Here is a 26,846-nt window from a genome sequence, read left to right on the forward strand (position 1 = left end):
TCACTCCTTTCCATGCTCCTCTCCCTGCTCCTGCCCTTCTTCCCGATACCCTCCCTGCTCCCTTCCCTGATCCGTTCCCTGATCCATTCCCTGATCCATTCCCTGCTCCTGATCCTTTTCCTGATCCTTTTCCTGCTCCTCTCCCTGCTCCTTTCACTGTTCCTCCTACTCCTCTTCCTGATCCTCATCCTCTTCCTGCTCCTCTCCCTGCTCCTGCTCCTCTCCCTGCTCCTGCTCCTTTTCCTGATCCTCTCTTTCCTCTCTGGTTTCCCCATCCCGCTCCTCTCCCTCCTTTCCCACACCCGGCAGTCCCAGGCTTTGATTTCCCATATCTGGGCAGATCCCAAACCCTGCCAGGGCAGCTCCAGGGGAGCTCCGGGAGAGCTCTGGAATTCCAGGAGAGTGCCGGGAGAGCTCTGTGAGAATTCCAGATGAGCTCTGGGAGAATTCCAGGAGATCTCCAGGACTGCCCCGTCCCCCCACCCCGCTGCCTCTCCCACATTTCCTGCTGCTTTCCCATCCCGCTCCACATTCCCAGATTCCCTGAAATCCTCTCTACTCCCACCATTCCCTGCTTCCCACTGCCAGAATTCCTTGTTTTTCCCAGCCCTCATGGCCACCTGGGATGTCCCCAGGACCCCCTGGCAGGGTGGGAGCTGATCCCTCTCCATCCCTTCCCCTTTTCCCGGATCTGGTGGCGCTTTGTCCCTGGATGTGGCCATGGAGAGATCCCAGATCCCAGGAAAACTTTGGAGCGTCCCTGGGCTGGCTCCAAGGCCATCGATGCTGCCCCAGCTTCCATGGGAATTTGGGATTTTCCATGTGGGAATGTGGCTCCCTGGAGCCTCAGTAGGATCCCACATTACCCCTGGTTTTCCATGTTTTCCTTGGTTTTCCATGCCCTCCATAGTTTTCCATGTTCTCCCTGTTTTTCCATACCCTCCTTGGTTTTCCAAGCTCTCCCTGTTTTGCATGCTCTCCCTGGCTTTTCCATGCCCTTCCCAGTTTTCCATTCCTTCTGCTTTTCCATGCTCATCCTGGTTTTCCATGTTCTCCCTGCTCTCCATGCTCTCTGTTTTTCCATGCCTTCTGCTTTTCCATGCTCTTCCTGGTTTTCCAAGCCCTTCCTATTTTCCACACCCTCCATGGTTTTTCCATGCCCTCCCTCTTTTTTAATTCCTTCTGGTTTTCCGTGTTTTCCTTGGTTTTCCATGTTCTCCCTGTTTTCCATGATCTCCATGGATTTCCATGTTCTCCATGGATTTCCATGCTCTCTGGTTTTCCATTCCTTCTAGTTTTCCAAGCCCCCCTCCTTTTTTCCATGCCGTCCCTCTTTTTTAATTCCTTCTGATTTTCCAAGCTCTCCATGGTTTTCCATCCCCTCCCTGTTTTCCATGCTCATCCTGGTTTTCCATGCTCATCCTGGTTTTTCCATGCTCTCCATTTTTTTCCCTGCTCTCCCTGTTTTCCATGCCCTTCCTGTTTTCCCATTCCCTCTGGTTTTCCATGCCCTTCCCAGTTTTCCAAGCCTTTCCCTGCTCCCTGTGCTCCTCCTTGGAGCCAGACCCTGTGGGATCAGATCCCGGAATTCCCAGACTCGATCAGCTGGGATTGATTCTATCCTGAGCCTCCGCCTGGATTCCCACACTGGAATTCCCACCCTTGATTCCTGGCATTTCCAGACCATTATTCCCAATCCAAGGGCTCTTTTTTTGGTGGGAATTCTTGGGATCAGAGCCAGACCAGCTCCTTTTTCCCACTTTTCCCCCATCCCAGATCCTGGGATTCCTCCTTCCACCCTCCCAGCAATTCCTAGTTTTCCTGGAGAGGGATTGGGAGCAGCAATGCCAGAGAAGGATCTGGAGGCCGCTCCAGTTCTGATCCCACAATTCCCATGAGTTTTTCTGGGAATTGTAGTGCTCATTCCTATGGATCCAAGGAATTGGCTGAAGCCATTCCAGGGAAAACAGGGGATCTGTCCTCTTCCCATCCTTTACTCCAGGTTTTCCTGTGGATCAGCATTCCCAGGATTTGGTCTGGAGCCGCTCTCCTTCCCCAGGAACAGTCAGGAAAAGGGATATTCCCAAAGAAAGCTCTGCCGGGTGCTTCCCACCCCGTTTTCCATGGATCCCAAACACCCCCTGTGCCCTTCCCGACCCTTTCCCTGCCATTCCAATCCCCTTGGAGCAGCAGATTCCCAGCAGGATGCTCCAGGATCCCTCCTGGGCCAAAATCCATGGGCTTGGATGCTGGGAATTGCCCTGGGAGCTTTTCCATGGCTTGGGATGCAATTCCAGCCAATCCCGCTCCGGCTTCCCTGGATCCATGAGGATCCATGAGGGACGATCCCAGCCTGGAGCTGGGATAAATCCCAAATCCCGGGTCAAAGAGACGTTCCCACTGGATAAAGGCTGGAATTCCCAGGTGCCCTGCCCGAATTCCACATCCCAGGCCGGATCCCGCATGCCAGAGGCCGGGAATTGTGGGAAGAGCTGGGAATGGGGGCGGGAATTGTTCCATGCCGTTGATTCTGTGTTTTGTTTCCCATTCCAAGCCTCCATGCGGAGAAGGAAAGGGGGTGAGTGAAACCAAAATTCCCGGGATTCCGCCCCTTCCTGCCAGCTCCCGCTGGGATCCCACAGGATCCAGACTGGGGAGAGATCCCAGCATCCCGAGGGTCGCTGTTCCTGCAGCGTCTCAGGGAATTCAGCCAGGAATTTGGGAATTTGGGATCAGCTCCAGCATCCAGGAGCCGCTCCAGTAGGGACTGGAACGCCAGGAGTTGGAATGCCAGGAATTGGAATGCCAGGAATTGCGAGGCCGGGAGTTGGAACGGGCACGTGGGATTCTGCTGGGCACGGGCAGAATGCTCCTGTGTCCCAGAATTCCCGACCCTGCCATTCCCAGGTGTGATTCCTGCTCCGGGTTTTGCCCACGGGAATGTTCCATGTGGGATCCTTGGGAATGACAGTGTCCAGCGTTATCCCAAATAGCCAAAACCTCTCCTGGCAAATCCAGGGAGTTTATCCCACTATTCCTGGCAGTTCCAAGGAGTTTTTCCCGCTGTTCCTGGCGGATCCATGTGGATTATTCCGCTGTTCCCACCCTGAGGATGTGCCGGGAATGTCGTGTGAGGGCCACAGAAAAACCGGGAAGTTTTTGGTGGGAGAGGTTGGATCTGGATGGGATTGAAGGTCCCTTCCCACCCAACCCCTCCTGGGATTTTCTGATCCAGGATTTTCTGGGATGAGCTTTAGGTACTTCCTACCCGAACCAGTCCATGATTCCATGTCCCACAATTCCATGGAAGGTCCGAGGACCGGTCTGGCTTCAGGAGAATCCTGGGGCTACAATTCCCACCTGGACACAGGTGGAGCTGCCCAGTCCCTCTCCCAGGGCAGGAATTTGGGATACGGATCCAGCTGGATCTGGGAAGTGCCATCAGCGGCACAGAGCCAATGGCCCCAGCCTCCCATTCCACTTGGGAATTCCATAGGCTCGTCTCAGGTGGGATCCATGGAAATGAATCCACATCCACCTCCTGCCTTTTCCCATATCTGGAGGTTCAGGATTCCAGCTGGAATTCCCAAGGGAGTGGATCCACTGGGACACATCCAGGCACAGCTTGGTGTTCCCAAGGGATAAAAGTGCCAGGGTGGATCCTGGAGCTGGGAATTCCAGTCCCACTCCCCATTCCCTGAGCTCGGACACGGCTGTGGTGGCTCTGCTGATATTCCCGATATCCGTGGGCACGAATCCTGCCCCAGACATGGAAAGCTGGGATCATTCAAGGAGTCCATTCCGGCTGGGAATATCCCAGTTTATCCCAAACAAACACCGGATGTGCCGGAGCCTTGTGGATCCCACGGACATCTCCATGTCCTGGGATTCCCTGGATCTCCCACCCTCCTGGCAGGACTCGACTGATCCCAAATACTCAAAATTTGGGATGAACTCACTGGTTAGCTCCACACAGATAATTCCTTGGAATGCAGTGGGGGAGAGCATCCATGGAATATCCCATCCGAGCGGGATCAGCCCCCACAAATCCATGGAAAACCATCGGCTGGGGAGAGGAGCGGTGGGGGGCGATCCCTCCGTTCTCCGGGATGAGCTGCGGGAAGGGAGCGGTGCCGGGGCTGGGCCCCCGGGATCAGCCGGTTTTCCTTGGATTCCAGAGAAGCTGGATGAGATCCTGGCGGCCGCGGAGCCGGCGCTGAGGGCGGAGCTGGTGGAGGCCGATTCCAGGGCGGCCACGGTGAAACAGCGCCCGACCAGCCGGAGAATCACACCTGCGGAGATCAGTGTGAGCCAGCGGGAATCCCGCGGGAATGGGATATGGGAATAGGATATGGGAATGGGATATGGGAATGGGATCACCCCCGCGGAGATCAGTGTGAGCCAGCGGGAATCCCGCGGGAATGGGATATGGGAATGGGAATGGGATCACGCCCGCGGAGATCAGTGTGAGCCAGCGGGAATCCCGCGGGAATGGGATATGGGAATGGGATATGGGAATGGGATCACGCCCGTGGAGATCAGTGTGAGCCAGCGGGAATCCAGCGGGAATGGGAATGGGATATGGGAATGGGATATGGGAATGGGATATGGGATCACACCCGCGGAGATCAGCGTGAGCCAGCGGGAATTCCCTGGGAATGGGGGCGTGGAATGTGGGAATGGGATGGGAGGGAGCCAGAGGATCACCCCTGCGGAGATCAGTGTGAGCCAGCAGGAATTCCCTGGGAATGAGGGGGTGGAATGGGGGAATGGGATGGGAAATGAGATGGGAGAGAGCCGCAGGATCACCCCTGTGGAGATCAGTGTGAGACAGCGGGAGTCGGGGATTGGAATTCCCAGGAACAGAGAGTGAAATTCCCAAGGAAGGAAGGAGAGGGATGGGAGCACATGGAAAGGGATGGGAAGGATCTGGAGGATCTCACTGAGGAGATCAGCGTGAGCCAGAGGGAATCCCACCAGGAACGGGGGCCTGGAATGAGGGAGAGGGATGGGAGGGGATGGGGAGCGGCGTTCCCAGGAATAGGGAGTGGGATTCCCAGGAATGGAAGGAGAGGGAAGGGAGCCCATGGAGGAGGATAGGGGGGAACGTGGTGCCAAGGGGAGCTGGTTCAGGAGCGGAATTCCCGGGAATGCGGAGCCTGGGAGACTCCGATCCACAGCGGGGCCTCAGCGCTCCCTCAGCTCCCCAGGATCCCCATCCAGGCCTGGGAATCCGCATGGATTTCCCAGGGAAGGCTGGAAGAGCAGCCTGGGGGGAGCCTGGAGAGCCGGGCTGGATGCGGGGATGGAATTCTGCTGGAATCCAAGGGGAAGCACAGAGGGAGGAGGAGGAGGAGGAGGAGGCTCGGGATTGTGCCGGGAATGCTGCGGGTGGGAGGCAGCTCCAGGAAAAGCGGGACAGGAGCTCCCGGAGCCATCCTCACCGGATTCCCACCTGGAGCGGGCAGGGGGATGGGATGGGATGGGATGGGACCCAGGGAATTATCCCAGCATTTGGAATTCCGCTGGATGGAGCAGCAGGAAGGCGGAGGCAAGGGCGGTCTAGCTCGTTGGGAAGAGCTTCCATCTTCCCGCAGCTGGAAGTTCGGGTGGGAATGCCGGGTCCTTCCAGCAGCATCCAGACTGGGAATTCCCTGTTTTTCCCTTCCAGTCCCTGTTTGAGCGCCAAGGAATGGCACATCCCGGGGTCCTGGCGGGAACGGAGAAGCCCCATGTGTCCCTCCGGAAGGGAATTCCACGGACCAAGTCAGTAGGTGAGGAAAAACGCAGGAGTATCCCTTGGGAATGAGGAGGGAGGGTCCCTGTGGGATGTGGAGTGGGCGGGAAAGGCTCGGCCCTTCCCAGGTCGCTCCAGCTCTTGGATTTTGGAGCATTCCATGGAATTCCAGCTTGGAGGGATGCCTGGTCCTGCTCGGAGCGGAAGGTGGGACTGGAGAATTCCAGGAGAGAATTTTGGGAGGGAATTCCAGGAATTCCCGGATTGGCTCTGCCAAGGGCAGGGGGGGCTCTGCCACCCCAGTGTTGGCACTGGGCATTCCCAGCGGGAATGGCACTGGAACCAGGAATGCCAGAGTTGGGGCTTGAGAGGAGCAGGATGAGGTCTGGGGGAGGCACCTGGATGTGGTGGATCCTTGAGCTTATCCCAAAACATTTGTGGAGTCTCCAAACCCAAAGCCATCTCTGGTGGGTTCTTGATTCTGATCCCAAAGATCGATGGTGCCACCAAACCCAAAATCCATCTGTGGGAAGCCCCGGACTCCGTTCCAGAAGGGTTTTGGTGCCACCAAACCCAAAATCCACCTTTGGTGGGTCCTGGACTTCGTCCCTAAAGATTTCTGGAGTCTCCCAACCCAAAACTGCTCGTTGTGGATCCTTGAGCTTATCCCAAAAGATTTATGGATTCTCCAATTCCAAAACTATCTCTGCTGGGTTCTTATTTCCGTTCCCAAAGATTTCTGGTACCACCAAACCCAGACCTGGCTGTGGAGGATCCCCGATGTTGTTCCTCGGGATTTCTGGTGCCACCAAATCCCAGCGGTGGATCCTTGAGCTTATCCCAAAATATTTATGGTGTCTCTAAACACAAAATCCATCTCTGGGATGTCCTGGACCTTGTCCCGAAGGTTTTTGGTGCCACCAACCCCAAACCAGCTGTGGTGGGTCCTGGACCTTGTCCCTAAAGATTTATGGAGCCCCCAAATCCAAAACCGTCTCTGGTGGGTTCCGGATTCTGATCCCAAAGATTTCTGGTGCTACCAATCCCAAAATCCATTTGGAGGTAGTGCTTCACCCCATTCCAGGTGTTTGGTGCCACCAAAATCCATCTGTGCTGGGTCCTGGAGTTTGTCCCTAAAGGTTTGGAGTGCCTCCAAATCCAAACCTGGCTGTGGGATGTCCTGGACCTTGTCCCTAAAGATTTATGGAGTCTCCAAATCCAAAATCATCTGTGGTGGGTTCTTGGTTCTGTTCCCAAAGATGGATGGTGCCCCCAAACCCAAAATCCATCTGTGGGGTGTCCTGGACCTTGTCCCAAAGGTTTATGGTGCCCCCAAATCCCAATCCACCTGTGGTGGGTCCTGGACCTTGTCCCAAAGGTTTATGGTGCCGCCAAACCCACAATCCATCTGTGGGATGTCATGGACCTTGTCCCTAAAGATTTATGGAGTCTCCAAACCCCAAACCATCTGTGGGGTGTCCTGGACCTTGTCCCAAAGGTTTATGGTGCCCCCAAACCCACAATCCATCTGTAGTGGGTTCTTGGTTCTGTTCCCAAAGATGGATGGTGCCGCCAAACCCCAAACCATCTGTGGTGGATCCTTGAGCTTATCCCAAAACATTCATGGAGTCTCCAACCCCGAAGCCATCTCTGGTGGGTCCTGGACCTTGTCCCTGAAGATTGATGGTGCCGCTGAACCCAAAACCTTCTGTGGTGGCTCCTTGACCCTGTCCAAGAAGGTTTTTGGTGCCACCAAACCCCAAAATCCAGTTGTGGTGGTTCCTTGAGCTTATCCCAAAGTGTTTGTGGTGTCACCAAACCCTGACTTGGCTGTGGGGTGTCCTCGGCCTTGTCCCTAAAGATTGGTGCTGTCACCAATGCCAGAACTTTCAGTGGTGGTTCCTTCACCTTGTCCCTGAGGATTTCTGGTGCCACCAATCCCAAACTCAGCTGTGGGAAGCCCTGGACCCCTTTCCAAAGGTTTTGGGTGCCACCAATCCCAAAATCCATCTATGGGAAGCCCTGGACCCCATTCCAGAAGGTTTTGGGTGCCACCAATCCCAGACCTGGCTGGTTTGGGTCCTTGGAGCCTAAAATATAAAGGAAAATTGGGGGTTTCAGGGATTGTGTTGGTTCAGCTGCTCCTGTGCCGGGAATTCCATGGAAAAGATGTTCCCAAGGCTCTGGAAGAGCTGGGATAAAACGGGATGGTTTGTGTGGGATGTGAGGGATGGATCCGTGTGTGCACATGGAGAAATCCCATCCCAGCATCCCAAACCTGCAGTGTCCAGGGGGAAACTGGGACTTTTATCCTGGTTAATCCCATATTTTGGTCTTGGACGTGGATCCTGCCCTGGTGGCATTGGAATTGGGAGGATCCAGGAGACTCCCAAAGCATGTCGGGAGTTTCTGGGTGAGAATGTTTGGGAAGAAGCTTTGGAAAAGCTGTTCAAGGGCTGGTGTGCTCGGAAGAGCTGGGAATGATTTGGAAAAGGATCTGGAGTGGGAATGGTGGCGTTATCCAGGATGGATCATCCACTGGGAATGCATCCATGGAATTGTCCAAGGGATGGAGCCAGGCTGGGAGAGCTGGGAATGCCCAGCCTGGAGAGGAGGAGGATCCAGGGAGAGCTCAGAGCCCCTGGCAGGGCCTGCGGGGGCTCCAGGAGAGCTGCAGAGGGACTGGGGCCAAGGCCTGCAGGGACAGCACCCAGGGAATGGCTCCCACTGCCAGAGGGCAGCCAGGGATGGGATCTTGGCAATGAGGAATTCCTGGCTGGGCTGGGATTGCCAGAGCAGCTGGGGCTGCCCCTGCATCCCTGCAATGCCCAAGGAAAGGTTGGAGCAGCCTGGGATGGTGGGAGGTGTCCAGGGGTTGGAAGTGGATGGGCTGGGAGGTTCTTCCAACCCAAACCACACCAGGATTGGGGAATTGTGGAATCCTGGCCCATGGAATGCCGGCAGTGCCTCGGGAAGGGCCCCCGAGCCCCCCAGGGATCCGTGCAGGGAGAGCCCGGGAAATGTGGGATGTGGCCCGGGCTGGGGCCAGGGCAGCTGTGCCGGGATCGGGGCAGGGATCGGGAATGTCCTTCTGGGCCTGCCCAGCTCCTGCCAGGAGCCAGCGGGGATTGGGATCTGCTCCAGGGAATGAGCCCCGGGAAAAGAGGGAGCGGCCTCAGCCTGGGCCAGGGCAGGCTCAGCTCTGGGATTTGGGATCATTTTCCATGGAAAGGGCTCAGGCCTTGGCAGGGGCTTCCCAGGGAGCTCTGGAGTCGCCGTCCCTGGAGGTGTCCAAGGAATTCCTGGAGGTGGCACTCAGGGCTCTGGTGGGGATCAGGCCCAGCTTGGACTCTGTGACCTTGGAATTCTTTCCCAGACTCAATAATCTGGGAATTCTGTGCTCACACCCTCGTGAGAATCCCCAGCACATCCCAGTTATCCCAGACATTCCCAGCCCGTGCAGCCAAACCCCCCTGGAAAAAAGGGATTAAAACCATTCCTTGAATCTCCATCTCCAGTGGGAGAGTCCCCGCTCCAGGCAGGAATGGCTGCAGCTGCCACAGCACATCCCGATGAAAAATCCAGGGAAAAATCCCCCCCAGGAGCACCAGATCCATCCCCACAGCGGGACAACCCCTGGAATGGAGGGGACCCAACCCCAGACCCGAAGCAGCTCCTGGAAGAAACCATTCCCATGGAATTCCAGGGAAACGGGGATGGAAAAGAGGCGGAGAGGGAGGAATCGGGTGGGAATGGGGCTGGAATTAGAAGTCCTTGAGCTGTCATTCCACACCCACGGCCGGGAGCTGCGCAGTCACTTGATTCCCGGGGAAAAATCCCTGCACGGGCAAGGAAGGAGATGGAAAAGCAGCACTCGGATGGGTTTTTTTGGGAATAAATATTCCCTGGCATTTGCGTATTCCAGCAGCACTGCAGATTCCCAGGGAGAAAAGATCAAAAAGATTCCGGGGGGGAAAAAGAATTCCCGGGATAAAGGTGGTTAACCCCTGGCTGGCTGGAATAAAAAGAGGGAGAAAAGATTTCAGGAAAAAAATCCCAGGATAAACCTGGTTAACCCCCAGCTGGCTAGAAATAAAATGGGAGAAAAGATCAAAATATTCTGGGAAAAAATTCCTGGGATAAAGGTGGTTAACCCCTGGCTGGCTGGAAAAAAACTGGGAGAAAATATTCCAGAAAAAAAAAATTCCCGGGATAAAGGTGGTTAACCCCCGGCTGGCTGGAATAAAAAGTGGGAGAAAAGATCAAAAAAAGAGTCCTGGAAAAATTCCCTGAATAAAAAGCAAGGATGGGAGGAAAATGTAAAAAAAAAAAAAAAAAAAAAGCGGGATGGGAGGAATATTTGGAGGAAAAAGGGAAGGAGTGGGGGGGAAGGGGAGGGGAGATAATTCCTGTCAGACTTCCAAGATTTCTGCCAACGCCATCTGCTCCGGCAGCGGAGTTAAAAACACTCCGGAGGCTGCGGAGCTGCCATGGCTCCCGGAGAGAATTCCAGAGGGTGGAGCCGCTGCCTTTGGAGGGATGGGAGGGATTTGTGACCCCCTCAGGATCATCAGGAATATTGGGGGAAGCTGGGAAGTGTCCTGGTGTCAACGTGATATCCGGGATGGAATCCTGGAATGGTTTGGGTGGGAAGGATCCTCGAGATTCCCAAATCCCACCCTATTCCAAGGACAGGGACACCTCCCGCTATCCCAGGGTGCTCCAGCCTGGCCGGGGATGCTTCCAGGGATCCAGGGGCAGCTACAGCTGCTCTGGGAATCTTGGATCAATCCCAGGTGCTGGAGGATGGAGATTCCCACCCCTGGACATCAAAAATTGGAGATTCCCATCCCTGGATGCCACAGGGCAGAGATTCCCTTTCCTGGACACCAAAGGATGGAAATTCCCATCCCTGGGCTCCACAGGACGGAGATTCCCAGCCACGGATACCAAAGGATGATGATTCCCATCCCTAGACACAAAAGGATGGAGATTCCCAGCCCTGGGCTCCAAAGGATGGAAATTCCCATCCTTGGATACCATAGGACAAATAATCCCATCCCTGGGCTCCAGAGGATGGACATTCCCAACCATGGATGCCATAGGATGGGGATTCCCTTTCCTGGACACCAAAAATTGGAAATTCCCATCCCTGGGCTCTGGAGGATGGAGATTCCCATCCTTAGGCTCCAGAGGATTGAAATTCCCATTCCTGGGCTCCAGAGGATGCGGATTCCCTCCCCTTTCCCACTCCAGTATTTGCACCCTCCTGCTCCAGGTCTTTTTTTGGGATTCACTTCCTCATCCCAGCCCAAATCCCTGGAAAACCTCATTCCATTGCTAAGGAATGCATGGAACGAGGTTTTCCAGGGATTTGGGCTGTTATGGCAACGGCCTGGGAGCTTTCATGGCGAGGCTTTGTGTTTTCCTTGGAGATTAATTCCACGGAGTGCGCTGGGAATGGCTCCGGGGGTTGCCAGGCTACGCTGGGAGCGCCATTCCCATTCCAGGGAATGCTGGGAGCTGGTCCTTGCTGGTGGCTCCATTTGGATCCCGGCTCTTTATTCCCGAGCTCCGGAATCTGATCCCAGTGATGTCCCGGTGTTCTGTGGGAAGCACGGGAGTCTCCCATGGCCCCAGGCGGGGTTTGAGGGGAGCAGAATTCCATGGAAAACAGCAAAGGAATGGCTTGGTTTGGGGTTAAAAATTCCTGGGAATGGGAGGACTTTTGGGACTTTTCCTGGAAGATATTCCCACTTTTCTCCCATGCCTCCAAAGAGTCTGGAGCAGCTCCCAAAACTCCGGATTCACCGGGAACTTGAAGGTTGGGACACACTGCGCTTTCCTGGGACACAGGGAGCAGGGATTGAGATCCAGGGGTGAATCGTGGAATCCTGGAATGGTTTGAGGACCTTAATCCCATCCCATTCCCACCCCTTCCGTGGGCAGGGACACATTCCACCATCCTGCATTTTTCCAACCTGACCTTGGACACTTCCCGGGATCCAAGGGCGGACACAGATTCTCTGGGAATTCTGTCCCAGAGCTGGATGTTCTGGATCTGCTCCCTTTTAGGGATCTTTGAGGATCCTTTAGGGATCTTTTCCAAGGACAAATTCCCTTGGGAATTCCAGGAGCATCTCCAGGCTCCAGGTGCTGCGGGGATGGAGCCCAATCCCCAAATTCTCCACACCTGATCCAGCCCCCAGCATTCCAGGCTGCTCCCAGGGGATCGCTGGTGGCTTTTGTTCCCTGATGGAGATTCCCAGGCAGATCCCGGTATTCCATAAAAAGTAAATAAAGCTTGGGTCTGGAGCATCCATGCTGGGAATAAAGAGATCCTGCTTTTCCATGCTCCTCGGAATTCCTGGGAGGAATTCCCTCCTCTCCCGAGGCTGGCCATGGCAGCTGGGATGTGGGGAGGATTTGGGCAGGAGGAGACAACGAGAGCCCTGGAATTTGGGAAAATCCTTTCCTGAACCCAGCAACTCCACTGGAATTCCAAAGGATCCGCTGGGAGCGGAGAAGGACCTGCTCGAAAATTTTGTCCCTGAGGCCAGCGGGATCTTGGGATGGATTGGGAAGAGCATTCCCAGCAGGACAGGGAGTGCTGGGTTCAGGTCTGGGATCCTTGGGACAAGAGGGAGCTCCCGGAGCAGATCCTGGAGGAATGGAAGATGAGGAAGGGACAGGACATGGAATTGTGGGAACAAGTCCAGAGGAGGAACCAGGATGATCCAAGGCTGGGAGAACTGGGATTGTCCAGCCTGGAGAAGGGAAAAAGGGAAAAAATCGAGGGTGACCCAACTGTGACCTTCCAGGACCTGCAGGAGCTCCAGGAATGGCTCCCAGTGCCAGAGGGCAGCCAGGGATGGGATCCTGGGAATGGGGAATTCCTGGCTGGGCTGGGATTGCCAGAGCAGCTGGGGCTGCCCCTGCATCCCTGGAATGTCCAAGGAAAGGCTGGAGCAGCCTGGGCCTGTGGGAGATGTCCCTGCTCTTGGAATGGGGTGGGATTAGGATGGGATTTGAGGTCCCTTCCCACTCAAACCATTCCAGGATTTTTCCATGGGAAGAACATCCGGACTCTGGAGGCTGTGGAATCTCCTTCCCTGGAGATATTCCCGATCCAGCCGGACACATCCCTGAGGAACATTCCCAACGTCATCTCCAATGGTTCCTCCCCCATTCCATGGTTGCTCTGAGCTCCCTTTTCCAAGGAACCCTGCCCAGATCCAGGGAGAAGTTCCAGGATCCGGGAGCGGAGCCGCTGCCGAGGTGACCCCCAAGGTGCCTCAGCTGCTCCTCCTGGAAATGGCTGGAAAACTGAGGGATGATCTGGGAATGATCCCGTGGCTGCAGCTCAGCCACTGCCACAGGGAGCTGCTCCAGGCCTGGAATGCCAGGTGGGAATGAACATGGAATTCCTGGGATGTGCTGTTCCGCAGTGTCCCTTCCACTTGGCAATTCCTTAGATGTTGTTTTCCATGGTGTTCCCTGCCCTTGGCAATTCCTGGGATTTGGTTTTCCACAGTATTCCCTGAATGTGGCAATTCCTGGGATGTGTTTTTTCCATGGTATTCCCTACATTTGGCAGCTCCTTGGATTTGGTTTTCCATAGTTTTCCCTGCATTTGGCAGTTCCTTGGATGTGGTTTTTTCCCTGGTATTCCCTGCATCTGGCAATTCCTATGGATGTGGTTTTCCATAGCATTCCCTACATTTGACAATTCCTTGGGTTTGGTTTTCCCCTGGTATTCCCTACCTTTGTCAATTCCCTGGGATGTGATTTGCCAGAGTCTCTTCCACTTGGCAATTCCTTGGATGTGATTTTCCATAGTGCCCCTGCCCTTGGCAATTCCTGGGATTTCGTTTTCCATAGCGTTCCCTGAACATGACAATTCCTGGGATGCGGTTTTTCCATGGTATTCCCTGCATTTGGCAATTCCTTGGATGTGGTTTTCCATAGTGTCCTGTCCTCATTTAGGGAAAAATGGAGGAGGGTTGGATCCAAGGACTGGATCCGAGGGCTGGACATCCCAATGTCACCCCCAATCCAGCAGCCATGCCCAGGACATTCCAGAGGGAAGATCCTGGTTTCCCACTGGATTTCCTGCCCAGCTGGATGCCACATTCCCAGGAAAAGCTCCCCTATTCTGTGTCCTGGGACATTCCGGGCCCAGGGATGGCGCTCAGAGCTTCCCAAATATCCCTGTGTCACCTCCCAGCCATTCCCAGAAATCTCAGAAAGGCAGAACTGGGGTTTATTTTGGGATCTTCCTGCTGCTCCCAGAACATTCCACGGCTCCATCTAGTGCAGGTTCCCAGATTCCCAAGGGAAAAAAGGGGCAAGGACGGGATCATTCTCCCAAATTCCCCCTGCTGGTCTCGGCTCCAGGATTTCAAAAAGCTTGGGAAAGGCACATTTTCCATGGCTTTGTCCAGGCTCCCTTTGAACCCGTTCCGTGCTGCCGGTTCTTTATTCCCACGGCACATCCCCACTTCCCAAAAATAGCCCAGTTTCCAGCACGACCAACAGCATGGGATGGAATTTCAGTGCCAAATTCCTCCCTTTTGTCCCCATTGGATTCTGCCTCGGGTGGAATCGCTGACGGATTCCGGGCGGAGCTGCCGGAGCCTCTCAGTGCCACTGGAAGAGCGTTTTCCATAAAGGAAAATTCGCTCCAGAGGCCAGAAATAAAAAAAGCCCAAATCCTCTCCAGAGCCGTTTGAAAGCTTGGGAAGAGCGGAGGAGGGATTGGGAAGGAGGAATTTTCCCTGAGGACAGGTGAGCACGGCAGATCCAGGCTTGGGAATGAGGCTGGAGCTGGGAATGGAGGGAGGGAATTGTGGCGTGAATGGATTTTAGGATCAGGGAATGGCTCGGCTTGGGAAGGCCCTGAAATCATCCCAACCCACCCCTGGTTTGTTCCTGCTTTCCCATCCAAATCCTCGCAGTGTCCCCGAGTATTCCCTGAAAAAGCAGGAATTCCTGCTAGACCCTGCCGGGCTCAGTCTGGCGCTCGGGAACAGATGTCACCCCTCGGGAAAGCGGGAAGTGTGACGGGAGCCGCGCCCGTGCCGGTGGCACTCGGATGTCTGGCACGTTGGCGGTGGCGGCGCTTCCGTCACCGGAGCTGCTCGGGAAGGGGCGGGAACAGCTCCCGGGGGAAGCTGATCCCACGGGAATGTGGCTGTGGGGAGGCTCTCAAGGAATCGTGGAGTGGTTGGGGTTGGGGTGAGCTCAAAGCTCATCCCATTCCCAGCCTTTCCATGGGGGACAGCTTCCACTATCCCAGGGTGTCCAACCCCAGGGATCTGGGGGCAGCCACGGCTTTCCTGGGAATTCTGGCTGGTTCTCGGAGCTTCCACTGGAAGTTGCTCCAAGCTTTTTCCAGTGAGGCTTGGGCAGAAGAAAAGTCTCAGGAGCAAAGCGGGGTGGGAGGAACAACCGCAGCCACTTCCCAGTTTGTGCCAGTCTGGGAATTCTCTAGGAATGTCCTCTTCGCTGCTCTCCTTGTTTTCCTGGTAGAGATGAGAAACTCATCCCCGGTTCCATTGTTTTCCTTGTTTTCCAGGGGAAGATGAGAAACTTCTCCCTGACTCCACTCTTTTCCTTGTTTTCCAGAGACAACAAATTCATCCCTGACTTCACTTTTCTCCTTGTTTTCCTTGGGAAGACAAGAAATTCATCCCAGATTCCATAGTTTTCCTTGTTTTTCCAGGTGGAAGATGAGAAACTCATCCCTGACTTTGCTCTTTTCCTTGTTTTCCATGTGCAGACCAGAAACTCATCCCTGATTCTGTTTTTCTCCTTGTTTTCTGGGTGGAAGATGGGAAGCATCTCCCTGACTCCACTCCTTTCCTTGTTTCCCAGCTGGAGACCAGAAACTCATCCCAAACTCCACTCTTTTCCTTGTTTTCCATGTGGAGAAAACAAATTAATCCCTGACTCAATTTCCTCTCCTGGTTTTCCAGGTGGAGACAAGGAGATCATCCCTGACTTTGCTCTTTCCCTTGTTTTACACATGGAGACAACAAATTCATCCCTGACTCAATTTCTCTCCTGGTTTTCCAGGTGGAGACAAAAAACTCATCCCTGACTTTAGTTCCCCTTGTTTTCCAGGTGGAAGATGGGAAGCTTCTCCCTGACTCCACTCTTTTCCTTGTTTTCCAGCCAGAGACCAGAAACTCAGCCCTGACTTTGCTCTTTTCCTTGTTTTCCATGTGGAGATGTGAAGCTTCTCCCTGACCTCAGTTCTCTCCTTGTTTTCCAAAAATTTCATCCCTGACTTTGTTCTTTTCCTTCTTCCAGGGGAAGATGAAAAACCCCTTCCCTGACTTAACTTCTCGTTTTCCAGCTGGAGACCAGAAACTCACCCCTGATTCCATTGCTTCCCTTGTTTTCCAGGGTGGAGACCAAAAACTCATCCCTGACTTTGGTTCTCCTTGTTTTCCAGGTGGATGATGGGAAGCTTCTCCCTGACTCCACTCTTTTCCTCGCTCTCCAGCCGGAGACCAGAAACTCATCCCCGACTCCGCCGTTTTCCTTGTTTTCCAGGGGAAGACGAGAAGCTGGCCGCGTCCTTGCTGGACGGGAAGTTCCCGCGGAGCACCTCCATGACGGACACGGTCCGGGAAGGCCACGGGATCCCCCCTCCCCCGCAGACCGCCCCTCCCCCGCCCCCCCTCCCCCTATTACTTCGACACCGGCCCCCCTCCGTCCTTCTCGCCCCCGCCGCCGCCGGGCCGGGCCTACGACACCATCAGGTCCAGCTTTAAGCCGGGCTTAGAAGCCAAACTGCACGGGCTGCCGCAGGTGCTGAGCGCCGCCGAGATGTACGACCAGGCCAGGGGCTCCATGCCCTACCCCGAGCGGCAGAAGAGGGCCCGCTCCATGATAATCCTCCAGGATTCCTCCCACCTCCCCGTGGAACCCACCGAGATCCCGCGGCCCGGCCCGGCGGCGACGCCCCCGGAGAAGCTCAAGAGGAAGGGCCGGGTCATCGACAACCCCTACGCCAACATGGGCCAGTTCAACGTGAGCCTCTTCGCCCCCACCAAGCCACAGAGGAAGAAGAGCCCCCTGGTCAAGCAGCTCCAGGTGGAGGACGCCCAGGAGCGGGCGGCCTTGGCCATCACCGGCGGCTACTCCTCCCGGGAGCCGTCCCCCACGCGCCGCAGCCACCGCCTGGACTACCAGCACCACCCCGGCATCGCTCAGGTGGAAGCCGCCGGCCTCCCCTTCGCCACCGCCATCGCCGCCGGCGTCATGAAGGACCGGGACCGGCGGCTGGACGAGAGGAGGAAATCCACGGTGTTCCTGTCGGTGGGAGCCATCGAGGGGCCGGCGCCGGGCGGCAGCGAGATGCCGTCGCTGCAGCAGTCGCGCTCCATCGACGAGCGGCTCCTGGGCAGCCGGGATGTCCTCCTGCCGTCCCCCGTGTCAGCTTTAAAGCCATTAATCAGCAGCTCCTCCTCGACCTTCATCCACCCCCTGACGGGAAAGCCCCTGGATCCCAACTCGCCCCTGGCGCTGGCGCTGGCCGCAAGGGAACGGGCGCTGTCCTCTCAAGTCCCATCCCGGTCGCCCACCCCGATCCACAGCCCCGACTCGGACAGAGCCGCGCCCCTGTTTGTGGACATCCAAACCAAAGAACCGGACAGAGGGGACCTGGAGAGCTTGGTGTCCCCCGCCTACTCCCCCGGAGGGAAGGCGGTGATGGCGGCTGACGCCGGCGCTCTGACCCCCACCAAGAGCCCCTGGGGGACTCCGACCACCCTGCGGAAGGAGCCCGAGGTGCGAGCGGAGACGCCGGGCAAGGAGGAGAAGAAACCCGAGGACAAGAAGTCCATGATCATCAGCATCGTGGACACGTCGCAGCAGAAGACCGCCGGCCTCATCATGGTCCACGCCACCAGTAATGGTCAAGACGAGATAGGCCTGGAGATCAAGGAGGAGAGCCCGGCCGTGCCCGAGGTCTGTGCCGAACCGGTCGAGTCGCCCAAGGTCGAGCCCCAGCCCAGCCCCGTGGGGAAGCCGCCGGCCAGCCCGGCCTCGGAGAAGGCGCTGGGCCAGGGCAGCTCAGAGGAGGAGGTGGAGCCCTACACGGTGACCCTCCCGCCCGCCCAGCTGTCCTCCAGCGACGAGGAGACCCGCGAGGAGCTGGCCAAGATCGGGCTGGTGCCGCCCCCGGACGAATTCGCCAACGGGGTGCTGGTGACCACCCCCGGCACCCCCGTGAGCCACCTGGCCGCGCCCGGCACGCCGTCCCTGCCAGCGGCAGCAGTAGCACCTTCTCCCCCCGGCGCGACACCCTCAGGGAAGCCCTCGGACGCCCCCGCGGCCCCGGAGTCGGCGGCGGACTCGGGAGTGGAAGAGGTGGACACCAGGAGCTCCAGCGACCACCACCTGGAGACCACGAGCACCATCTCCACGGTCTCCAGCATGTCCACGCTGTCCTCGGAGAGCGGCGAGCCCACCGACACCTACACGTCCTTCGCCGACGGCCAAACTTTTCTACTCGAGAAGCCACCAGTGCCTCCAAAGCCCAAACTCAAGTCCCAGCTCAGCAAGGGGCCGGTTACTTTCAGGGACCCACTTTTGAAGCAGTCTTCGGACAGCGAGCTCATCTCCCAGCACCACGCGGCCACGCTGGCGGCCACCAGCGCGGCCCGGCCACGCTACCTCTTTCAGAGAAGGTCCAAGCTATGGGGGGACCCCATGGAGAGCAGGCCCGGCCACGGGGCCGAAGAGGACAAACCAACTGTGATCAGCGAGCTGAGCTCCCGCCTCCAGCAGCTCAACAAGGACACGCGCTCCTTGGGCGAGGAACCGGCCGGCTCCGCCCTGGATCCCGGCAAGAAGTCGCCGGTGGTGGCCGCACGGTAAGAGCCGCGCGTGGCCGGGGCTGGGGACGGGGCGGGTGACGCTGCCAAGGAGCTGGAAGTGGCTTTGAGGGACACCTCGGAGCTTCGGGAGCTCGGTGGAGGGGCTGGAATGTCGGCAGGAGTTTGGGATGGGCTCCTGGCGCGCCGTGGCTGTGGCTGCTCCCCCCGCTCTGCCCTTCCCGCCGCTCCGTGTCCTCCCCTCCCCGTGGTGACAATGGCAATGCTGTGGTGACAATGGCGATGGTGAGGTGACAATGGTGAGGTGACAGTGATGATGCCATGGTGACAATGACGACATGAGAATGACAATGCTGTGCTGACAATGACAATGTGGTGACAATGGGATGCTGTGGTGACAATGCTGTGGTGACAATGACAATGTGGTGGTGACAATGACAATGTCCTGATGATGATGCTGTGATGACAATGATGCCGTGACAGTGACAATGCCATGGTGACAATGACGATGTGGTGACAATGTGGATGCTGTGGTGACAATGATGATGCCGTGGTGACAATGACAATGTCCTGATGATGATGCTGTGATGACAATGATGATGTCATGACAGTGACAATACTGTGGTGACCATGACGATGCTGTGGTGACCATGACGATGCTGTGGTGACAATGGCAATGCTGTGGTGGCAATGATGTGGTGACAATGACGATGCCATGGTGACGATGCTGTGGTGACAATGACGACCTTGTAGTGACGATGACGATGCCATGGTGACAATGACGGCACTGTGGTGACAATGAGGATATTGTGGTGATGATGACAATGCTGAGGTGACAATGCTGTGATGGCAATGACGATGTGGTGACAATGATGATCCCATGGTGACAACGCTGTGGTGACAATGCTGAGATGACAATGTCAAGTCCGGGGTCACCCCCTCCATGTTGTCTCCCGGCCAAGCACCAAGGATGGGTTTTTCCAGGCCTTTTCCATTTCTGATGATCTCCAGGTGTTGTCCCACTCAGGAGGTGACAAAGGTGGCCCATGGCACCCCTGGACAGGACACGGTGGCACCAACGCCACCCTGGCTCTGCCTCACCCCCCTGACCCTAAAACGATCCCAAACCTTCCAAACGGGAGCCCAAACCCTTAAAAAGCTTGGGAATATTCAATCCCAGCAGGAAGTGACCCAATATTCCAAGTCTTGTCCTGCCCTTTCAGGCGTGGCCCCACAGAGCCGCCATGGGCCGGTGTCACCCGCTGTCACCCAGTGCCACCTGTGGGTGCCAGGAGCTCTGGATCAAGGGCAGCCCTTCCCATGGGAAAAGCTTTTCCAACCAAACCATCCTGGCCACGGCTGCTCCTGGCACAGGGTGCTGGTGCAGACGGTGACATTCCAGGTGGTGGCCTTGGGGACAAAGTGTCCTGGAGCATCCTGGGGTCAACTCTGGCCCATCCCAGCAGATCCAAACTGGGAATACTGGGAGCGGATCCAGGGATGTCTCCCTGCCCCAGGGTGTCATTCCCTATGGAGCCGGGTGTCACCCGAGGTCCCCTCCCTCATCCCGAGCTGAGGCCATTCAGGGATCCTCGGGAATCGAGGCTGTGCCCATCTCCAGTGGCTCTGGAATTTTGGGAATTCTGGGCTTTTACAAGCCTTTTACCAGGATCCCACGCTGGTTTGGGATTCCCTGCTGGGAATCCTCCGTCTCCCCATGACATCGGAACGTCCCTTTCCATGTCCCTATCCCTTCCATCCGTGTCCATCCAATCTCCCGGTTTTCCCCTGGAGCAATTTCACCGATTTCGAGGATCAGCCCTTCTCCATCCTCTCTTCCTGCTTTCCCTGCAATTCCCAGGGCTCCGTGCCCCGCTCATCCAGCCCCTGGAGCCTCCTGTTTTCCTGCACATCCCGTCCTCACTCCCCACCGGAATCCGGCCCTTCCAGCAATCCCACAGAGTCCCACATTCCCAGTTTTTGCCTTTTTGAAAAGTCACAGCCTTTCATCTCCCAGATTTTGGGATGTCAAAGAGTTGAAACATTTCCCGGGAATTCGGTGGGGAACGGAATTTTTAATGATGGCAGCTGCTCTCCCGCATTGTCCGAGTTCTCCTGGCTTTTTTATGGAATTGCTGTGAATTCAGGGAATAATGGGAGCACGGTTAGGTAAGAGGCGGTGACCCAGTTTGGGATGCGTTTTCCAGGCTCTGGAATTGTCCAGAGAAGGGAAGTGTCACCTGAATGTCCCTCAAGGGCTGCCGGGAGCCAGAGGTGGCTTGGAACCCCACAGGGATGGGGACAGGGAGGTGGCCTGGAATTCTGCAGGGATGGCGACGCTGAGGTGACCTGGAATTCCAAATGGGGACATTGAGGTGTCCTGGAGGGCCACAGGATGGGGACTCTGGAATTCTGTAGGGATGGGGACACTGGGGTGACCTGGAATCCCCAAAAGGACACTGAGGGGTCTTGGAATTCCACAAGGATCAGGGACACTGAGGTGACCTGGAGTATCCCAAAGGACACTGAGGGGTCTTGGAATTCCACAAGGATCAGGGACACTGAGGTGACCTGGAGTTCCACAGGGATGGGGACAGGGAGGTGGCCTGGAGTCCCCAGAGGGGACAATGAGGTGTCCTGGAATCTGGGAATGGGGACACTGAGGTGGCCTGGAGTCCCAGCGGGATGGGGACACCAACATTCCCATACCTGATCCCCCCCAGCCCTTCCAGCAGCTCTGAATCCGTGGGATTGGCGGAGCAGCTGCCATTCGGGAATCATCCTGGAATTCCTCCCTCCCCACATTCATCCTGAATTCCCAGCAATTCCATGCAAGCTCAGGGAATTCCCTGCTCCAGAGCAGTGCCCAGCACCTTTCTCTGACCGATCCCTGTGGGAATGCTCCCTGGGAACCCCGGGAAGCCCCGATCCATGGATTTTTCCCGAGCTCTAACTCCGGCTCTGTCTCCTCCCAAGCCGGGCGTCCACGGAAGGACCTTTGAGCCGAGGGACTGGGAAAGAGCCCAAGGAATTCTGACAGTGGGAACGTCAGGTCACAGTTCAGGCCACTGACGGTGACAATCCCGGGACCAGGGACACCTGGGACGGTGACAATGGCAGCGGAGCAAGGGGACAACTTCCCTTCATCCGTGGTGGCCCTTGGTGGCCGCGTCCAAGAGCAGCTTCCTCGTGTTTAATCCAAAACCCTGGAATTGTTGAGGTTGGAAAACCCCTCTGATCCCACCGAGCCCAGCCATTCCCAGCGCTGCCCCGTGTCCCCAGGTGCCACATCCACACGGCTTTTAATCCCGCCGGGAATGGGGCTCCCACCCCTTCCCTGGCCATCCCATCCCAGCGCTTCATCAACTTCTCGGGAGGGAAATTTTCCCAAAAACCCAACTTCACCTCGAGGTGACCCCCTCTTGTTCCGTGCCCCGGCTGGAATTCCTCTCCGGGATTCCTGGAGCGGTGGCGGGATCCTGGAAAACCCGGGATCCTGGGAAAACCCTGCTGAGCCGCGGGAGAGGCTCGGGATGTGCCGGGGCCGAGCGCGTTCCGCGTGTGACGTCCGTGTCCCCAATAAAGCTGACGGTGACCGTGACCGGTGTGTGTGTGTCTTTGGGGACACGGCCATTCCCAGCGCCATTCCCAGCATTCCGGGAGCCGCGTTCCATGCCTGGAGCCAGCTCCACTGCTCCAACGCTCCAGGCCGGCATTCCCGCAAAATTCCCCGCAACATTCCCGTCCCGTGTCCCCGCCCGGCCCTGCCAGGCTCCCGCCATCCATAATCCCAGCTGGACCCATCTTCCCAACCTCTGGGACTCACTGGGAGCATCCCAAACATCCCAAAAAACCTTTTGGCTTTTCTAACAGATTGATCGCGTTTAATCCCCAGGAATTTGGGATGTGGAGGGCCCAGGATTTGTCCAGGTCATTCCCAGGTAGAGTCTTGTATTTTCCTCTGGAATTTGGAAGGAGGCTCCAAGTCCAGAACTGTGGGAGCTTTACCCATCCCAAGGGTTTTCCCAGCTAAATCCCAGCCACAGGTTTCCAGCTTTTCCCAGAGTTTTCCTTGGTGTTGATAAATCTCCGAGGCAGATTCCAGGAGAGTTCTGAGGTTTTGGGGCTCCGGAGCCGGGCCAGGGGAAGCTTTTCCAAAGGGACCTGGCTCCTGGGGAATTCCAGGAACATCCCGCTGGTCCCAGTTTGGAGCTCCGGATCCAAGGTCAGGGAAGCTTTGCCAACCAGTCCTGGCTCCAGTTTGGAGCTCCGTATCTGAGCTCAGGGAAGATTTTCCAAGAGCTTCTGGCTCCCAGGAACATCCCAAATGTCCCAGTTTGGGGCTCTGGACCCAGATTCAGGGGAGCTTTTCCAAGGAGTTCTGGCTCCTAGGGACTTCCAGGAGCATCCCAAATGTCCCAGTCTGGGGCTCCAGGTGAGGCAAGGCTTTGCCAAAGGCTCCTGGTTTCCAGTGATTCCCAGTTTGGGGCTCCATATCCGAGCTCAGGGAAGATTTTCCAAGGGCTTCTGGCTCCTCAGAACTTCCAGGAACATCCCAAATGTCCCAGTTTGGGGTTCCGGATCCAGATTTGGGGGAGCTTTTCCAAGGGGTTCTGGCCCCTGGGGACTCCCAGGAGCATCCCAACCAGGGCTTTGCCAAAGGCTCCTGGTTTTCCAGTGATTCCCAGGAGCATCCCAAGTGTCCCAGTTTGGGGCTCCGTATCCAAGCTCAGGGAAGATTTTCCAGGGGCTTCTGGCTCCTCAGAAGTTCCAGGAACATTCCAGATTTCCCAGTTTGGGGCTCTGGATCCAGATTCAGGGGAGCTTTTCCAAGGAATTCTGGCCCCTGGGGAGTTTCAGGGGCATCCCAAGTGTCCCAGTTTGGAGCTCTGGATCCGAGGGAAACTTTTCCAAGGGTTTTTTTGTGTCTTTTCTCGTGCCTTTGTTTCTCTTTAACCCCAAAAAGGCTCCTGGGAAGCAGAATTCGAGCTTCCAAAGGGAGCTTTTCCGGTGCTGCTCTGCAATTCCATGAATTCCTTTGTATTCCCACAGATCTGAGGGAGAAGGAGAAGACACTTGAGCCCTTTGGGGTTTTAGTTCCTTTTAGGGTAAAGCTGCATCTTTTTCTCCGATCCTGAATGAATTCCGTGTCCCGGGAGTGGTGTCACATCCCAGCAAAAGCTTGGAAAAACACCCCCCTGTTTCCTTGTAGGCTTGGGGGCTTTTCCCGGGGAAATTCCCACGGGAAGCAGGGATTTGGGATGAAAATCGAGGGAATTGGCTGCGGAGAGGGAAGGGAAAGGGAGAGTGGGATCACTGAGCGAGGGAAGGTGGGAACTGAGGGGATTCGTGTTGCAGGGAGGGGTGGGGACAAGGGGGCCACTTCTGGAGAGGAGGTGGCCGGGATTGAGGAGGAGGTGACAAGGATTGGGAAGAGGTGACAAGGATTGGGAAGGAGATGACTGGGATTGAGGGGGAGGTGGCCAGGCTGGGGAAGGAGTGGCTGGGATTGAGAAGGGGACGGCCAAGCTTGGGAAGTGACCAGGATTGGGAAGGATTGGGAAGGAGGTGGCCCCATTTGGAGAGGAGGTGGCCACAACTGAGGAGCAGGTGGCCAAGTTTGGAGGGAAGGTGACCAAGTTTGGGAAGGAGGTGGCCAGGATTGGGAAGGAGGTGCCACCCTCCCCACATCTGGAGAGGAGGTCACCGGGATTGTGGAGGTGACCTGGACTGGGAAGGAGGTGGGAAGGTTTGGGAATGAAGTGGCCAGGATTGATCAGGATGGAGGTGACCAGGATTGGGATGGAGATTCCAGGATTGGGATGGAGATTCCAGGACTGGGATGGAGATGACCAGGATTGGTAATGAGGTGACCAGGATTGGGATGGAGATTCCAGGATTGGGATGGAGGTGACCGTGATTGGGATGGAGATAACCAGGATTGGGATGGAGATGACCAGGACTGGGATGGAGATGACCAGGATTGGGATGGAGATTCCAGGATTGGGATGGAGATTCCAGGATTGGGATGGAGGTGGCCACGCTGCCGATGGCCACAACCCCTGTGTTCTCCACCCTCCCTCGCACTGGGCTCCATGGATTCCACTTCCCGTGGGAAGAGGCTGCTGCAGGGGTCCCCGGGCTCAGTGGGATCCCCTGGATCCCCTCCCCTCTGGGTTCCCATGGAATTTCCCCAGGTTCTCAAAGGCTGGGGACCTTTGAGGTCCTCAGGGAGGCTGAGCTGTGGAAAACCGGGAATTCTGGGAGGGCTGCACTGAGGGGACCCTCCCAGCCCTTGATCCCAGACACTCCCAAGGTGCCGCGGGATCTGGGCAGGGTTTGATGCCTACAAGGAGACAGGGCCCCAGCGCGTGTCCTGTCCCGGTGTCCCCGTGTCCCCGCTCCGCTGGCTTCTCCCATCCCAGCACCACCCATCACCCTCATCCCAGGGAAATGGGCTTTTTTGGGAATTTGGGAAGAGCAGTGGGGCTGCCTGGAGCTCCACGGGATGAGCTCCAGGTCCTGAGGGAGCCTCCGAGTGGGAAGAGTGGAAGTGTCCCCATGTTCCCATCAAACTGGGGCTCGTCACCTTTTCCTTGAGGTGGGAATCGTGGGAAAAGGGGTTTTTCCTTGGAGAAATCCAGAGGGATCCATTCCAGGAGGAGTTCAGGGAAGGAGGGAGCTCCGGATGTTCTGCAGGATCTCTCACGGGAAGAGATTGGCTTGGGAAGGCCCAGGGGCAACGCTCGAGGAATCGGGAATTTTCCTATGGGCTCCAGCCCGGAATTCCCTTTTCCTGCTGGGATCAGAGAAGACAAAAAGGGAATTTTAGTTACAACGTCCCTGACCCTGCCAGAGCTCCCTGCTGGAGCTTCCCGGATAAATCCCAATCCCAAAACTGTTCCGGACAAATCCCAGCTGGAGGCTGAGACCTCCTTGGGTCTCCTCCCCATCCCTGCTCCAACCTGGGCCCCTTGGGATGTTTTTCCCAAGGGATAACCACACGTCCTTCCCAAAGATTCCTGAATCCACATTCCCAAACATTCCCAGGCTCTGCTCCAATGGCAATTCCCAACTTTTGGCATTCCCAAGGTGTCCCCGCTCCCGGCACAGCTCCGGCTTTTCCTGCCTGTTCCACTGCAGAAAGAGATAAAATTGGGACTAATCCAGGGAGTTTGGGGCGTTTGGAGCCGCCAATCCAAACCTGGAAGCTCCTGGTCCTTAACCGGGTGGGATGAGGCCATTCCCCCCTTCCCGACAGCACAGCCCAGGGATTCCAGGGAGCTTCCACAGGTTATTCCCTCTGGGAAGCACTGAATCCCCGGGAACATCCCGTGGCCTTTGGGGGTGGCCGATGGCACCGTCACTGTCACCAGCCCCGGGGGGACATGGAAAAACTTGGGAATTTTGTGTCGGCTGCTCGGTGTTGTTTTGGCTGTGGGGCATTTTTCTCATGCATTTGTTGTTTCCTTCCTTTCCCAAATCCCTGCCTTTCCCAAATCCCTCTTTCCCAAATCCCTGTTCCTTCCCAAATCCCTGCCTTTCCCAAATCCCTCTTTCCGATATCCCTGCCTTTCCCAAATCCCCCCTCCTCCCCAAATCTCTCTCCTTCCCAAATCCCTGCATTTCCCATTTCCCTGCCTTTCCCAAATTCCTCTCTTTCCCATTTCCCTGCCTTTCCCAAATCCCTGTTCCTCCCCAAATCCCTGCTTTTCCCAAATTCCTCCCTTTCCAAATCACCAATCCTTCCCAAATCCCTGCCCTTCCTAAATCCCTGCATTTCCCATTCCCCTGCCTTTCCTGAATTCCTCTCTTTCCCATTTGCCTGCCTTTCCCAAATCCCTGGTCCTTTCCCAAATCCCTCCCTGCTGTTCCCTCTTTTCCCAGCCCTCCCAGCAGCTCTGTCGCTGTCCAACCCTCCAGGCTTTGGCTGAATCCATGCAATTCCAACCGCCCCATTCCCGGCCGGCCACGCCCTCACCCATCCCACAGGAACCATCCCGATCTCCCCGCAATTCCCACCCCCTTCCATTCCCCCATTCCCGATCCCCAACTCTCCCCAAACCCAACCGGGGGTCTCCACTCAGGGAACACCAAGGCCGGATCGATTCCCGCGGTTCTCCCGGCCCCGAATCCCTCGGGATCGACGTCCGGTGGCTTCTATTTTCCGTGTGGCGCTTCCCGGACCGGAGCTAACATTTCTCTCATTGCCTCTTTTCCTGCTTCCATGTGCATGTCCCGCTGCTCTGTCCTAGATCCGC

The 26,846-nt window shown here is 56.4% G+C and overlaps 1 protein-coding gene across 1 annotated transcript in view; it reads left to right on the top strand.

Moving 5' to 3' along the window:
* Positions 1 to 26,846, top strand: part of SHANK3 (SH3 and multiple ankyrin repeat domains 3) — a 145,358-nt gene that overhangs the window by 112,031 nt on the left and 6,481 nt on the right. Inside the window, 5 exon segments of the mRNA XM_077179334.1 lie at positions 2,555 to 2,578; positions 4,179 to 4,306; positions 5,672 to 5,774; positions 16,298 to 16,419; positions 16,421 to 18,624. Of these exon segments, the coding sequence (XP_077035449.1) occupies positions 2,555 to 2,578; positions 4,179 to 4,306; positions 5,672 to 5,774; positions 16,298 to 16,419; positions 16,421 to 18,624 (2,581 nt within the window).

This window comes from Agelaius phoeniceus, chromosome 5, assembly GCF_051311805.1.
Source record: "Agelaius phoeniceus isolate bAgePho1 chromosome 5, bAgePho1.hap1, whole genome shotgun sequence".
Lineage (NCBI taxonomy): Eukaryota > Metazoa > Chordata > Aves > Passeriformes > Icteridae > Agelaius > Agelaius phoeniceus.